Source organism: Alosa alosa, chromosome 13 (genome assembly GCF_017589495.1).
Source record: "Alosa alosa isolate M-15738 ecotype Scorff River chromosome 13, AALO_Geno_1.1, whole genome shotgun sequence".
NCBI lineage: Eukaryota > Metazoa > Chordata > Actinopteri > Clupeiformes > Clupeidae > Alosa > Alosa alosa.
Genome location: NC_063201.1, coordinates 6,967,450 through 6,983,693, shown reverse-complemented (window position 1 = coordinate 6,983,693; position 16,244 = coordinate 6,967,450). Strand labels below are relative to the sequence as shown.

The following is a 16,244-nucleotide window of genomic DNA, read 5'->3' as shown; positions in this document are numbered from 1 at the left end:
TGTACTATCCCCTGAAATCTTTTAACAGATCTCACTTCATATGCAGAGACAAGAAGCATTTTTGGACATTTTGGTTTTTCACACTTCTCACAATAGGCTGTTTTTCTGTACAGAAATAAAGGCTCATTTTAAATTCAAGTGTGCTGTGAATTAAAACCCTCTACTCAACAGCAGAATGACTTAAAGACTTACAGTTAACACTTATCTTTAAGAAGTGCTTTATGGGTGGGACAACATACAAACATAAACATGAATGGTTAAAAAAACAAAAACAAAACAAAAAAACAGACATTTATATCCCAAACCTACAGTTCTCACAGTCTTAAAGAAACAGCATGTCAAGTTGCTGGCAGTGTATTTTGGACATCTTGATTCTGTCGTGACAATGTTGTTTGATTTCTAGTCCTCGGTTTGTGCCTGGAATTGTTCAGTTTGTGCCACAGGAGGGCTGACGGCCTGACAAACCTCCGTCCACAGCTGCAGACGAAGGGCCTCCAGCACTGGGCGTTGGTCCTATAGCGGCAGTTGGCCTTGTGACGCACCAGCTGCTGGGCGCCCTCGAAGGAGTCCCCGCACGCCGCGCAGATGTAGCGCGTGGCCTCGGCGTGAAGCACCTGGTGGCGGAGCAGGTGCAGGCGTGCCTGGAAGCGCCGGCCGCAGCCGCAGCAGCGGTGGGGACGCGGCGCCCCCCGGTGGCGGTAGCGGTGCAGCACAACCAGCGAGGGCTGCCGCGAGACGGCGCCGCACTGGCGGCACGTGAAGATCTCCTTGTAGTGCCACCGGGTCCTCATGCGTTGCGCCAGAGCCAGCTCCCGGCTCTGGTTCAGGAACATGAACAAGATCCGCAGTGGACCCGAGTCGGACAGGACGACCAGAGGGGGACTCTTGGTGGGCGCGGCTGCTGAGAGGGCGGAGACAGCTGGAAGCCTGGGATTCTGGGTGATGGAAGCAACATTAGGGGCCTGCTTGGGTATGGAGGCAGTGCCTGCTGCAGTGGATGAGACCCGAGATGAGGAGGGGAGAGAGGAAGACACTTGGGTGCAAAGGGCGTTGGACACGTACGCCTGGGAGGGCACCACACGAGAGGTGGAGGCCGTGGTGCACACACTGCTGGAGATGGAGACCGCTGAGGAGGGGACAGCAGTGGAGACCTGACTTGAGACAGGATGGCCAGAGTCTCTGGAGGACTGGGCGGCGCTTGGGAAGGAGAGAGACACACCAGTCGGGGCAGGAAATCTCATTGACAGAACCGGCAGCCCCGCCGAGACGACGCCTGCAGCACCACTGGAAGCTGTGACGGGCATTAAATGTCCAACAGTGGGCCCTGCAGCACCCAAGGGCTGATTGGGCATAGGGAAGAAAAAGGTGTTGGAGCCTGTGGTGGGTATGCGAAACAGTGTGGGGAGAGAGGGCTGTGTCCTTCCCTCTGTGGCGGCAGACACGCCAGGAGGGCCTCGGGCAGCTGAAGAGGCAGCCGTACCTGCCGAAGCCTGGTTTTGAATTGCTGAGGGTGCTGGAACACCAGGGGGCACCTGACTGCGAACAACCACAGCTGTGGGTACCCTTTGCTGGCCCTGGCTGGGAGCTGCTATAAAACTAGGCACGCTAGTGGGGGTTTGGTTGCGGAAAACCATTGCGGAGGGCATCTGAAGTTGGTCCCGATTACAAACAATCGTAACTGGTTTTCCAGACACAGCTTGGCTATGAGCAATCGTGGTGACAGGAAAGCTGCCAGGTACCTGACTGTGGACAAGCACGGGTGCAGGGGCGCCTGACGGGGTCTGGCCACAAAGGATTGACGACGCAGGGGTGTCAGGTGGGGTCTCACCACGAACAATCACCTGGGTCTTTGGAGAGTTCTGGGCATAGACGTGCACTAAACCGGTTAGGGTGTTGGCCAGGGGGGCGTAGGAGGGTGCGGCACGTCCAGGTGGCTGAAGGAGCATGGGAGACTGATTGGGCGCCTGGACGCTGGCTGACCTATCCCTGATGGTCACCACTGTGGCCAGTGCGGGTGCAGATGTCGCAGGGCTACTACCAGTGGCCGTCTGTGACGTAGGAGTGGTCGCGTTAGTGTTTTGCGGGCGGACTGCCTTCACGGCCACACTGCCGGGTAGTACAGCGCTACTGGTCGAAGGCGAAACAGAAGGCTGAGAAGTGCCAATAGACTGTGCTTGCGTGTAAATGATCCCAGGGGGCAGCAGAGAGATAATCTGGTAAAGCTGGGGAAGCTGGGAGAAGACTGGGGCTGAGTCCACAGGCTGCTTGGCAACGGGGTCTGGCACCGTAGGCCTGCCTGCAAACTTCATAGGGCAGACATGCGACTTACAAGCGTCCGAGCCTGAGAACGTTTTCTTGCAGGCCACACAAATATAATCCATGAATCGACCGTAAACTCTCCAGCATTTAATGCAATTGTCTGGACCTTTGCTACAGCACTTGACAATGTGGGTCTTCAGATCGAGGTAAGGGCCCTGCCAACAGTGAGGACATTTCTGTGAGACTTGAGCAGTGGGGTTGGATGTCAATGGTTTCACCACAGTGGCCAGAATCGGTGTGCTCAGTGTCTTTTTCCGTCCGCTAGAAGACAAGTGCATGCCACCCTTGGCGTACGAGCGATTGGAGTCTGAGGAGAATGAATCCGATTTCGAATCAGAGTCTGAATCCGAATCAGAGTTGGAAATGACACACTCCTTGGGATCATATATTGAATCGCCAGGGGGCAAGGAGTCACTATCACTGTCACTAACACTACTACTGTCACTATCACGGTCACTATAATCCTGATCATCATTATGATGTTTAACATCACAGTTTTCATACTCCTTTCTGCTGCCAGTAGATGCATCTCCTGAGCCAACCTCCTCCTCAGCAAACTCCTCAACCTCATCCCACTGAATGGGTGCTCCCTCCTCTAGGAAGCCTTTGCTGCCCTGTTCCATTTTCAACGCCATGTTCGCGTGCTCTTGTGCTCCTTGATCGCGCGTGGCGACGCGGCCAGATGCCATTCTCGTGCTGTTATAGGTATGGTCCGTGAGGCCCATGCTTATGGTGCTGTGGTATGAATGGTCACTCACCACAGGCTCTTGGGGATGCTTCTCTGAGAACCGACTTTGTTGCCCTCTTGGCGGCGGTTCCTCCTCCGCCACCACGACCACCTCCTTCACCACGGCCACCACGGCTGTCCTTCCACTCTTGCGCGTGTGGCACCTCTCTATGTGCTGGTTCAGCAGCCACCTGTTGCGGAGCTGGGCCCTGCAGTGTGTGGCAGGGCACCCGAGGGCCACGTCTCGGTGGGTGTTCTCCAGGTGCATGGCCAGAGAAGCCCCGCGCCGGAACGCCACCTTGCACAGGTGGCAGCGCCCAGTGGTCTGGTGCTGGTCGAAGTGCACCATCAGGTCGTGCAGCGTCTTGAAGCGCTCGCCGCACTCCCAGCATGTGTGGTTCCGCTTGCTGGGCATGAGCTGCGGTGCCGAGCTCTGGGAAGACAGGCCGGCGCATAACGCCTCGAAGCCACGGTCAGCATCACTCGACTCCTCCAAGTTGCAACACTGGTCTGTGTACAGCACTGAGGGATTGTCTTGGAGCTGAAAAAAGAAGGAGAGGTTTGAGTCAAAGACTGAGTCCAGTGTGTGATGAATTATGCAGGTTGGAACATAATTGAAAATGCATTTGAACTGTTTTCTCCTCTTCAGTCAAGTTACACAGTTGGCTGGTCTTGTTAAGCCGGCCTTACATTGTACAATTTCCGTGTGATTTCGCAGTCGGCGACTAGATAGATAGATAGATACTTTATTGATCCCCAAGGGGAAATTCAAGGTCTCAGTAGCCTACAGACATCACACACAACATGCACTTACAGCAGAAGGGGTAAATAAAAGTACTGGTATATACATATAACAAAACTCCTTTGTACTGGAAATGAAGAAATTGACAATAAAGTAGAAGATAAGAAAAACTAACAAAACTAAGATACTAAAAATACTATATAAATTAAATTACTATATATATATATATATAAATATATATATATATATATATATATATAAAAAAAAATCCACAGTGTGCTTGAGGATGATCAAGCATGAGGCGCTTTACAGTGACAGAGCGGGGACTGGCCTGTGTGCATGGTAAGGTGCTCAAGAGAGTGAGTGTCATGGTGAAGGTGCAAAAAGCAGTCCAACAGTAGTGCAACAGTGCAACAGTGCAAGAGTAAGGTCTAGAGACCAGCATAAATAATATGGACAGATAAAGAGTAATGTATATAAAAACTATGTCAGTGCAAGAATAGGTTGAGGTAATAGGGTTACATTGCCTAGAAATCTAGACGCACCCTAGCGGCAGCAAATTACATTTGCTTCCAGGGCTAGTCTAGCAACTCTCCGTTGGCTTGTGAGCTCGAAAAATTAAACTTGTATCAGGCCAATCAAATCGTGTATAGAGTCGTTAGGCGGGCTTAACATAATGATTGATGGCAGAGTTGCAGCGGTTTGGCTTGAATTGCCTGCTACTTGGCAAAAAAACAAAGAAGATGGATGTTGCTGTTGGACAACCAACAGTGTGACACGAGCGGTTAGACCCTACATTTTAAGTTGGCAAAAGTTTTTGAACTAGCCAACTAGCCCTCCGCCTGGGACTCAGACTGTCTACATTGCTGTAGCAGAGGGACATTTGGACAAGACAACCGATTATCCCACCTGCGGACTGAGCACTTGCGAACTTGGTGTTGTTGTCCTGAAAACCCAAGACCCTACATTTTAATGTGGGTCGGGCAGTATTTTATAGTATTTTAGGCACTAAGGGTTACAGCCATTCAGACTAAACATTCAAAGTTGGACAGAAATCATGGAAGTTGTACTGGAACAGACGGCGCGCTCCTGTCAACTAGACAGTGCCAATCTTAGCGGTTTTAAGTCAGTCGGAGTCAGTCTTTTTTCCAGTTTTGGCGTTACAACAATATCAAACATGTTTGATATTATCGCAAGTCTTTAAAGCCCTCCTTACACTGAAAGACTGCAAATATTTGGAAAAGATTTTTGAAAGACTACAATCTCAGACCCTCTCACATCTAAAGACAAGTGATGGAGTTGTTGAGTCACAGACTAGTCACAGACTATGATTTTGCAACAACTAGGGATCATGCAGGGTCACTATTTACAAGACTGCTACTAGATTCCTTTAAATTATTTCCATCGTGCACTACATATCAACAGGAACTCATATGATAGCCTACTCATATCAGTCATTTTTTCGTGTTTCTGTAGCTTTGTTTTATGTGTGATATCCCTAACAGATATAGAGTTGGAATCAGTGACCCTGCAAGATCCCTGGTCGTTGCAAAATCATAGTCTTTGACTACTCAGTGACTTAAAAATTCTGACTTCTCTTTTGATGTGAGGGTCAAAATACTTGCAAAGTCCTGTAAGGAGGGCCTTAGATGGAGATGATCAGGATTCCGTCAGTTTAATGTGGTTTTGAATAGATTCATACAGCATTTGGCCAAATCAACAAAAATTACAGGGAAACATTAAAGTGCAGCTAAGGGCAGCAAGATACTATATGCAATAAACAACTCTATATATGCCCCCATCATCATCAGCAGCAGCAGCAGCAGCTGGGTATTCAAACCGTACACCATGATAGCCTATAACTCACCACTGAGCGAGGAGTGTCCAGTCCACCTTTATCATCCAAATCCATCTCTGCGCCCACAAGTTCCTGAACAAACTCTTCCACGCATACGCAGTCGACGGCGGTTTGCATCTTGACAAAGACGGGCCAGTCTAATGAAGTTTGATACCTGTGCAAATAACATCATACATTTACTGTTGTATAAAAGACGGCATAGCCGTTTATATTCTACTTCTGAGTCATCTTTACTAGTGTAACGTGAAGACTTAATTGGCCACAGTAAGTAACGCTGAAACACATTTGGGTAATAAGCTGTTACAAGCAGGCTACTAACATTTTGTAGCTCTATATCTACAGTCATATTATGGTAGGCTAACTCAGACAAAAAGGTAAGGCGATTCTGCAAAATGTTGACCTTATTCAAACACCACTGGATTTAAGTATAAGTCCTAAGTTTAAGGAAAACACATGGGTAGCCTACTAGCGTGTTAGCCTACAAAACAAATGTTGCCACATGGCCACTGATTTTGCAGATTGCACTTGTTATTACATTGACTCAAGTAGCTAAAGAAGCTATTCCAAAAACCTTAAGTGTGATAAAATTTCATAGTTGCACATTTCAACTATAACCAACCGAAGAACTGCTGCTGTCTTTGGCTGCCATTCTACTAGGCTAATCGTTGGAGTTTACACTGCAGTCAATATTAATCGTAGTCGGTAAATGTAGTGTGATATAAACAAGTAAACATGTTAGCCATTTTCACTAGTCTATCATGCAGAACAGTAGGCTACTCAACACGATGACGATATGGAGAACGTGTGCTGATACGTCAATTGCACTATTGAAGTAATGAGCGCGAATTGATGAATGAATTACCAGAAAATGTCAAAGATCGGATGGCGTGCTTACTGCATGGTTTGTCCTGATCATAATTCTGCGTGTGTATACCAAAGTTTAGCAGATATTAGTATTAGTTTCCATTTCCTTGTCCTCCTCCTTTTCCTGAAGTAACAGGAAGAGGCGGGGCTTAATCGCAGCATTCATTTCCCAGCGTGCACTAGGACCACCTTTCCCCATCTCACAACCCTCAGTCTACTACAATACCCAGCAACCTTTCTGAGAGCAAGAGTTGTTTTTTTGTCAGACATTTTATATATATATATATATATATATATCATTATTCATAACAATCAATGATTTTTCTCATTACTGAATAGATAAGATCAACAACATTGATAAATTATATTTAAAAAAAGAGTATGGGATAAATGTGTGAGACTTGTGAATAAACTTCCTTAGTAATTCATATTGCACTCTTTATTTAAAAATGGAAACCTAAATGACCTAAGGACCAAAATGGTTCCACCTGGCTTCATGACCTGACTTGGTTCATAAAAACACACATTTCATTTTGAAATATTTAATGATCTTCTGTTATCAAGGAGTCAAAATTCAGGAATGTGACTTTAATTAGACCTATAAGATAGCCATAGATTAACTTAAATTCTAAGCAATCTGTAGGCCTAACTTGCTGTCAGTAGGCTATTGAGAATCTAATTTTCCCTCACAGTAGCACCTTCAGGTCCTCTTCGCATCTAAGACATAATTTCCCCCTAGAATCACTAGTTTAGGGCACAGCAGTCTCTTTTTGTGCCTCATCCACATTTGGCAATATGACCTCCTCTTCAACCTCCAAGTGCATTTGTCTAAACTTTGTCTAACATAATATCTATTAAATGTAACAATGTAAAAGGGGAGGCCAGCTTTCCTTCTTCCTTCTTTCTAGGTACACAGACATGGCAAAGAAGCTTTAGGCTGTTTCCTACACACACACACACACACACACACACACACACACACACACACACACACACACACACACATGCAGTTTCTCTTCTCCTTTCCCCTTGCTGAATGTCAATATCAACATCTACATAATGATATTAAGTGTATGATGACAATCAACAGTCATGAATTCTCGTCAAACAGAACCTTAAAGTAAATGTTTCACTATCTTCTCTAACATATTGCTTTTGCTTTATGATGAAGACACTTTTCTATGAGGCAGGCTACCAACACGACACCAATACACCAAGTGTGCTGTTACCATAAATGTCAAGGTGACATTATTTATGAGTAATTACACATTATGGTAATTGTTTGAGACAAAAACTGGTTCATCGCATTTCTCTTATGTCTTGTGGAAAGAGGACATTGGGAGCGACATATTCATTCTGCCATGAAGCCTCAAAGCAAAGACCGGGCCTTGACCTCATCCAATAATCCTGAAATAGATCAAATCAGTTTCATTTATATTCGCTCATAATTCATTCATTAACCAGGATGATGAGGTTTGAGACAGTGCTACTGTTATGGGTCACTATGGGCGGGACGGCAATGAGATGGGATGTGATCCATATGGTACTGTTGTTTTGTACCAATGAGATGGGATGTGATCCATATGGTACTGTTGTTTTGTACCAATGAGATGAGATGTGATCCATATGGTACTGTTGTTTTGTACCAATGAGATGGGATGTGATCCATATGGTACTGTTGCTTTGTACCAATGAGATGGGACGTGATCCATATGGTACTGTTGTTTTGTACCAATGAGATGGGACGTGATCCATATGGTACTGTTGTTTTGTACCAATGAGATGGGATCCATATGGTACTGTTGTTTTTTCCCTTTGTGTGTTGTACCACTTACCAGTATTACTTTGCCAATACAGCTAAAGTTCCTGTCTTTGAGGCTTTGACTTGCTGCTGTTTTCTGTCTATTGTCCTCATAGGGAAATAGACATCAATCACATCATTTCCCATCATATACACTTTATACATCATCATGCAACAGTAGCCTTAGCCCATATGTCACACAGTAGAGACTTGAACATAAAAAGACTTCAACATGTACCACAGACCTACACACACTACCTTCATTTCTTCATATGCTAATTTTGTTATATAAGCAATATCTTTTTCATCACAATGTTAAAATACCTGTTGGATGAGATGTTTTCAATATAGACTTCCTGTCTCGCTGCATAAAAACCTTAGCGTTTGAAGGACACACCAACACATGAGCTTCAACTTACTTGCTGTCAAGATGGTCATTGGTGTTACTTTTGTGATAATGAGCCTCCTTTTCTCTCAAGGTAGGAAAATTAAATTACATACAAGAATGCCATTTCAAAAGCATCTGTGGTCTGGTGAAATATGATTATTAAACACTAATGTGTAGTTCATTTAGTGCATTCATTGAAAGAAATCTGGGCTCTGGACTATATTGCACTATATGGCTCTAGCAACTATATTGTTAATTAAGAAACACCAGAAGCTCTTTATGGATTAAATCTAAATCTGACTTTCAATAGACTTCTGTGTCCAACAACAATCTGTTTACATACTGTATTTTACATGTAGGACAGAATTTGTTTTACTGAATCTTTAATAATTTTTTAATCCAACAAAGGCTGGAAACGTTTAGGTGATGGGAGGGAGTGTTGTCACTACTGTTTAGTGTGGCTTTGACTGCCACCAAGTAGCCTGGCTCTTTGCTGTTGCCATCTGGGTGCAGGTTTGGTACCCTAAACATGGGGCCAACGCTGGGGGCAGTCACTGCACTCTCCCTTCGTATTGTGTCCGAAGTAAGATGGCTTGCCATGAGGCCATCGAAGGAGTGCACAGCGGGTGAAGTGTTTGAGGGGCCCCTAGGTTGGGTTGACGTCTATGTGAGGGAGCACTGAAATGGCTGAGAACTATGTTTCTCATTTTGCATTTGTGTAGGACTTTGTTGCAATTTCCAATGGTCAAGTATGCACTCTAACAGACATACTAATGCTTTGGATCTTTGGTATTGTAGGCGGTATCTTAGACCCGAGGTCAAGGCTAGCTGGCGTGACTGCTCTCTTCTTTTACTAGGAGAGATCAAAGGGACTCTGAATGTATGACACTCTTCAGCATTTGTAATTACTGGCAATGAATGCAAATTGTTTTTAAAATATTCTGAATGTGTCAGTGACTGAAATATGTATGATTATTTCTATATATTTTAAGTTGACATTTCAGTTTCAATGAAATATTCCTTTCACTGATCTTTGTGCAATTCATTTGTATGCCACTTTGGGAAAAAAAAAAACATCTACTAAATACCTTAGCAACACTATTAGTGGGGCAATTAAGCACATTATCACTTTGTGATAAAAGCATCGAATTTGGAATAAAAACTCACAAAGGGGGTCTGATCAGATTTAGAATGGTAGGTGCCTCGGATTTTATGTCGGGTATCAGGGGCCTACTTGTTAGGGAATTAGGGCCCGTCTACACGACGCTGTTTTTTTTTTTAAAACCGGTGAATTTATGTTATCGGTTAGGCCTTGTGTGTACACAACACCGGCATTTTAGGAGGCTGTAACCGGTAGTTTTTGTAACCGGGTTCCAAAGTGGGATTTTTTGAAACCGCCGGTTAACTTTTGCCGTGTAGACGGCAAAGCCAACAATTTTATGACGACATAGCCCCACTCCGTGTGCACGCGGGTTTTTTCTTTACCAGTATCGTTAAAAGGTGTGAAAGCGGTAAGAGAAAATACATCTGTTGGTTTCGTGTAGACGTGGCCTTAGACTCAAGTATGCAGGTAAGAAGGAATTAGAATTGTTAATTAGACAAGGTGAACTTCTCCCCATTGTGGAATGAGGAAAGGGAAGCTACAACGAAAGGAAATTTAAACACACCAAATACCTTACCATCAACTGAAATGAATCATTGTGGTTCATTTATATTCACTGTGTTGATTGTGCCAATTATTTATTACATTACACTGTATCTGCTATTTTTGCAGTGTCCTCACACTCCACTCAAATCTACATTCTTACATACTGCTCAAAAAAATTAAGGGAACACTTCAATCATACACTGGATCGGTACTCTGACACTATTTGGTTCTGAGCACAAGTAAAACTTTTGAGGCGAGTGTTTTATTTTGCAAGAACTGTCAGACATTCTGTGAATGTAGTTTGAGAATGGAGAAAAGGGTGGAAGGTTTCAAAAAATGTGTTTTAACAATTGTGGAAAAGTGTTCCCTTAATTTTTTTGAGCAATACAGTATATATATATATATATATATATATGTGTGTGTGTGTGTGTGTGTGTGTGTGTGTGTGTGTGTGTGTGTCCTTTCACTTTTATTCCTTTAATAATAACAATAATAAGAATCAAGTGGGAGAGAGAGATGGGATGGAATCTGGAAATTACCTGCGTTGGACTAGAACCTGCCTCCCTGTGGACCTAAATGTGGCACTACAGCCAGCTTCACCAAAGCACCCCCCATAAATATTCAACATCAATATCAAAAAATCCTAGCCTGGGTGCCATTCTGAACTTAGTCCCGCCCCACGGGAAGTTCGGTCTGGCATTGCTCCATTGTGGGGCAAGTATGCTCGCCCTAAATCGGGCGGACCAATCAAATCAGGCTTTATGGATGATGGACAGGTGAGCAACAGCGCCTGGTCTATCACATCATCTGAGCACGCTTAGATTAGGCTTATGTTTGAAACAAAAACGCTGTGGCTAGAAGGATACATGGCTTTTAAGACCCCATATGGAAAATTCATATTATTTAATGAGTTTGTATCACTGAAAACGATTATTTCTGAAAACTTTGGCCAAAGTTGAGATGTGGGAAAACTGGTGGTTTCAGCTGTTGCATTGCGACATGTTCCCTTGTTCGTTTGAAATCTCTGATTGACCACCTGTTCGAGGGATTTGCGACAGCCTTTCCCAGCTGTTTAACATGTTTGTAGCATATCACTGTTCAACAGAATTATTTTAAAAACGGAAGGGATATAGGAGCAGAAGGATGGTTTGTGTGTTTTCTTCCTACACATCACGGTAAGCTATTTTGTTGCTCTGATTGGTTAGGTCTATCCAATTGAGTGCAGAGGCATTCCCCCCCTGTATCGGTTGAAGCACGCCCCATAATTACGTCCCAATGGAGCAGTATCAGACTCATATTCTGACTAGAATTTGAGTATGACAACGTCAGGCTAAAAAAATCTTGTTTCTTTTGACTTTTTAATAATATTATTTGATTGATTTATGGTAAAATATGTAACTGTATTATGTTTTCTACACTTTTCCACATAATAAAATCCATATTTGTCATCCCACGGGCCAAATCCGAGGTGCCTATATGATTCTAAATCTGATCAGATCTCCTTCGGAGTTTCTCTTCCAAATTTGATTATTATCATAAAATTATCAATTGTTATGAAAAATTGAGTTTAACCGCTCCGCTATATGTAGTTATTTTACCTTAATAATTTACCTAAAACTCATTTTCACTTTACAATGACTTTACATGGAGAATGGAAGCACATTGCCAATGTGCACCCTGAGAGTCTGGCATTGCACCAAGTAACAGTGTTGTCGTGGGTAGGAGCCTGACCCTTTTTTGCCGATTTCAGACGAATTGACTACCCCCTTGGCGGTAAATAGGTACCACATAGGTTGAAAATTTATGAAAAGGGGATTTCCCACTGTGTTCCTTCTTAAGCATAAACTTCATTTGAATCTCTGTAGCAAAAGGACTGGAGTGCATCACGTGCGTTAGTGCGAGTGGATCTTGCACTGGATCATCGCTGCAGTGCCCCTCAGTTCTTGGCTCATGTGCCAGCATCACAGTTGCCTCGTTCGTAGGTGAGAAAATGTACCCTTTACATAGACTAACACTGACATTTGTGTTAATCATCTACAATATCTCATTTTGTTTAAACAAGTCTTCCCATATCCCGAACTTCCTCATACTGAAGTCTAGATTTTCTTTTTCGTGGTTTCTATTGGTCCATAATCACATGCAGAGTGTCTTTTTTTTCTGTTCAGTTTCTGGTTTCTGATCCGTTTTTTGTTGTTGCATATTTGCAGGGAATTCAAAGATAGCTGAAGCAAATGCCAAAAGCTGCTTCCCCAATGATCAGTGTGTCAATGGTTCCCTGAACTCAGGAAGTGTAAGGCTAACTATCAGCACCTTGTGCTGTAACACAGACAACTGCAACACCGGAGCACCAGCAGGTAATTTGTTTGTGCAAACCTGAACCCCATTCTGTCACAGTCACACATGGTGAAAAGGTACAATTTGCATTTGCCAATTCCAGTCCTCTGCAAATTGCTTCTAATGCTCCTGTCTCTTCTGTGCGTGCTCAGTCAAATGACATTTCCAGCCAATACTCACCCTACCCAGAACATTCATTCAGTTGATTTTCCTCATATAAACCCATTGACAACCTGTATGCAGCTAACAATATGGTTTATCTTGAAGCTGTAGTAAACAACATGGCCAACAGGAGGCAGTGTTTCACCTGTGGCTTGACAAACTGCTCATCGACACTTCAGTGTCTCGGAAATGAAGATCGATGTTTCACAGCATCAGGTGTGTGTGTGTGTGTGTGTGTGTGTCTTTCTGGGAGTGCAGTGTAAATGTGTATTTTAAACGAAACTATATATATTATTATATATGTATATTATATTATATATATGTTTATGTAATTATTTATATAACAGAAATCTGAGCACTGTGGAAAATGTAGGCTGCATGTTTCCGACTCTTTCTCTCTCCTCATTTGTCTTCTCCTATCACCGCTAGTGGACATAGCAGGACAGAGCACCACTGTAAAGGGCTGTGCCACCCGTGCTGTCTGCTCTGGAGTCTTCGCGTCCCAGCTGGCAATGCCGGGGGACGTATCCTGCTGTGAGGGGAATCTGTGTAATAGCGCCTGGAGTGCTGGCCACAGCGTCCTGCTCCTGTTCTGGCCTCTGGTTTCTGCTCTGCTCTTATACTGAGCTGGCTGCAACTCGGGGTGACTCCTCTGCAGTTTTTTTTTTTTTAGCACAACTTACTTACTCTCAATTGAACACCTCTCTATATGTAAGCGAGGAGCAAATAAACAAAGCTTTGTTTTCATTTGTGTGTGAGTAGCAGTTCAATTCAAATAACAACTAAATATTTCAGACATTAGTCAATCTGGATATTTATATCATTCCCTGCCTGATAAAACTCTGTTATTCTTAAATGTTTACATTTATTGAGCAATGCCCTTGCATTTTATTGACAAAACAGCTGGTATCCAGAAAGTTGGATACCAAACTGTTACCATAAAACACGGCAACCCAGTCTATGACAACAAGAGTTATTTGTTTAATATATTTGGTAGTATTCACTATTCAGTGACTTTGTCTTTGTGTCATTTGTCATATTTATTTGATTTATTTGTCACATACACAGTTATAACAGGCCTAAAGCTTCTTTGAAAGGAGTTGCATATAAGTCTGTTGCCATTCACCGCTAGCGGAGTTTGAAGTGAGTATAGACTGTAAAGAAGTGTCATGAAGAGTTTGTTTAGCCCAGGGCTGTAGTGAAGACTAAACACAAGTAAACACAGTTTATCCACCTCTGAAATTTCAGAAATAGAGTTTATCCACCTCTTATTAGAGTTTATCCACCTCTCAAAAGAGTTTATTCACCAATTTCAACTTTTAACATTCAAAAATACAACTTTATACAACCTTTAATACATAATATCTTAAAGTCAAAGTCAAAGTCTGCTTTATTGTCAATTTCTTCACATGTCAAGACATACAAAGAGATCGAAATTGTGTTTCCTACTATCCCACGGTGGAGACAAGACATATTTTACCAATTAGGTCCACAGACAAACATAACATTCAAGTAAACAATATAAAAAGTAAAAATAAGAAGGCACATACAATGAAGAAATAAGAGCAGCAAAATTTGGTAGAAATTGTGCAATTGTGCATACAGTAGACAGTCAATATAATAGTGCAAAAGTCAGGCCAATAAATGGCTGAGGTAGTTTTGTTTGACCTAAGTATGCAAGTGGCATAGTGGTGCAAGTTATGTAAGAGCAGCAGAAGTGTGTTCAGAAGTGTTCAGGACAACAGGACAACAACAACAAGTTGCAAGTGTACAAGTGGAGTAGTGCAAGGCAGCCATTTTGGGTCTAAAAGTCCAGGATGTTATGTAGCTGAGGGTGGAGGGGGGAGAGGGGGGAGAGAGTTCAGGATCCTAACAGCCTGGTGTATGAAGCTGTTGGTGAGTCTGGTGGTGCGGGAGCGCAGGCTTCTGTACCTCTTCCCAGAGGGCAGTAGATCAAACAAATTGTGAGCGGGGTGACTTGCATCACTCACAATTTTGGTCGCCTTGCGGGTGAGGTGGGAGGTGTAAATGTCCTTCAGGGAGGGGAGAGAAGCACCAATAATCCTTCCAGCTGTGTTCACTATGCGCTGCAGGGCTTTCCTGTTGTATTCAGTGCAGCTTCCGCCCCACACAGCGATACAGCTGGAGAGGATGCTCTCAATGGTGCCTCGGTAGAATGTGGTCATGATGGCTGGTGGAGCACTTGCTCGCCTGAGTTTCCGCAGGAAGTACAGGCGGCGCTGAGCTTTCTTCGCCAGTGATGCAGTGTTGGTGGTCCAGGAGAGGTCTTCACTGATGTGCACCCCCAGGAATTTGGTTCTGCTCACTCTCTCCACCACAGCACCGTCGATGGTCAGTGGCAGGTGTTGGGTGTGACCTCTCACGGAAGTCAACAACAATCTCCTTGGTCTTGCTGGACGCTCAGCAGGAGGTTGTTGTCCCTGCACCACGTGGTCAGAAGGTCGACCTCCAACCTGTATTGAGTCTCGTCGCCCTTGGTGATGAGACCCACCAGAGTTGTGTCGTCAGTAAATTTCACTATGTGGTTGTTGCCGTAGGTTGCAGCGCAGTCATGCGTCAGCAGGGTGAAGAGCAGCGGACTGAGCACGCAGCCTTGGGGGCCCCCCGTGCTCAGTGTGATGCTGCTTGAGATATTGTTGCCAACACGTACTACTTGAGGCCTCTGACAGAGGAAGTCCAGTAGCCAGTTGCAGAGGTAGGTACTGAGTCCCAGTTTGTCAAGTTTGCAGATGAGTTGTTGTGGTATTATGGTGTTGAATGCAGAACTGAAGTCTATAAACAGCAATGTTAAATGTAACAATGTAAAAGGGGAGGCCAGCTTTCCTTCTTCCTTCCTTATTTCTAGGTACACAGACTTGGCAAAGAAGCTTCTATCCTGCATCCGAATATCCATCCTATCTTGTAATCTCTGAGAACATTCCCACTTGCATGAGTGATGCAAGGAAATGTAGTATTTGTTCATACCTCACCCACTAGTTACACACACACACACACACAGACACCCCCCCACAGATGTACACATGCCACACACGCACACTGTTGTGCAATTACTTTCGTTTCTTCATTTTAATCTAACTTTCATTTCATCTTCAGGAAATAGGCTACAGGAGCTAAGCTTTTATGTCCCCATTCTACAATGAAGTGGGTGCATGGTGTGCAAATAAACGCCTGACCATGGAGTTAATATGTACACCAGAATATGTCACTTATTGAAGGGATTTATATTAACTATAGTTGACAACCCATGAGTTTAATTTGTAGTGGTACATTCAAAATCAAAAACCAGATTACTGGTTCATACACAGTCAAACACACACACACACACACACATAGAGAGAGAGAGAGAGACACACACACACACACACTCACAGACAGACACA

At 43.9% G+C, this 16,244-nt stretch overlaps 2 protein-coding genes across 4 annotated transcripts; one reads left to right on the top strand and one right to left on the bottom strand.

Annotated features, from left to right (window-relative positions):
• Positions 1-6,627, bottom strand: si:dkey-79d12.4. Of its 3 annotated transcripts, none has more exons than XM_048261568.1 (3): positions 6,509-6,627; positions 5,656-5,800; positions 1-3,587 (listed from the first exon to the last, which is right to left on the bottom strand). In XM_048261568.1, exons 2-3 carry the CDS (start codon positions 5,761-5,763, stop codon positions 339-341), a joined length of 3,357 nt encoding a protein of 1,118 aa, XP_048117525.1. In that variant the 5' UTR covers positions 5,764-5,800; positions 6,509-6,627; the 3' UTR covers positions 1-338. The 3 variants fall into 3 exon arrangements, with proteins under 3 accessions (XP_048117525.1, XP_048117524.1, XP_048117526.1); XM_048261567.1 differs by having other exon boundaries at positions 6,542-6,626; XM_048261569.1 differs by lacking the exon at positions 6,509-6,627 and adding an exon at positions 6,266-6,345.
• Positions 6,628-8,714: 2,087 nt separating this feature from the next.
• Positions 8,715-13,590, top strand: LOC125306303 (urokinase plasminogen activator surface receptor-like). Its single transcript, XM_048261597.1, has 5 exons — positions 8,715-8,790; positions 12,213-12,329; positions 12,555-12,701; positions 12,949-13,059; positions 13,273-13,590. The coding sequence occupies exons 1-5, from the start codon at positions 8,715-8,717 to the stop codon at positions 13,467-13,469; spliced, it is 648 nt and encodes a 215-aa protein (XP_048117554.1). The 3' UTR covers positions 13,470-13,590.
• The last annotated feature ends 2,654 nt before the right edge of the window (positions 13,591-16,244 follow it).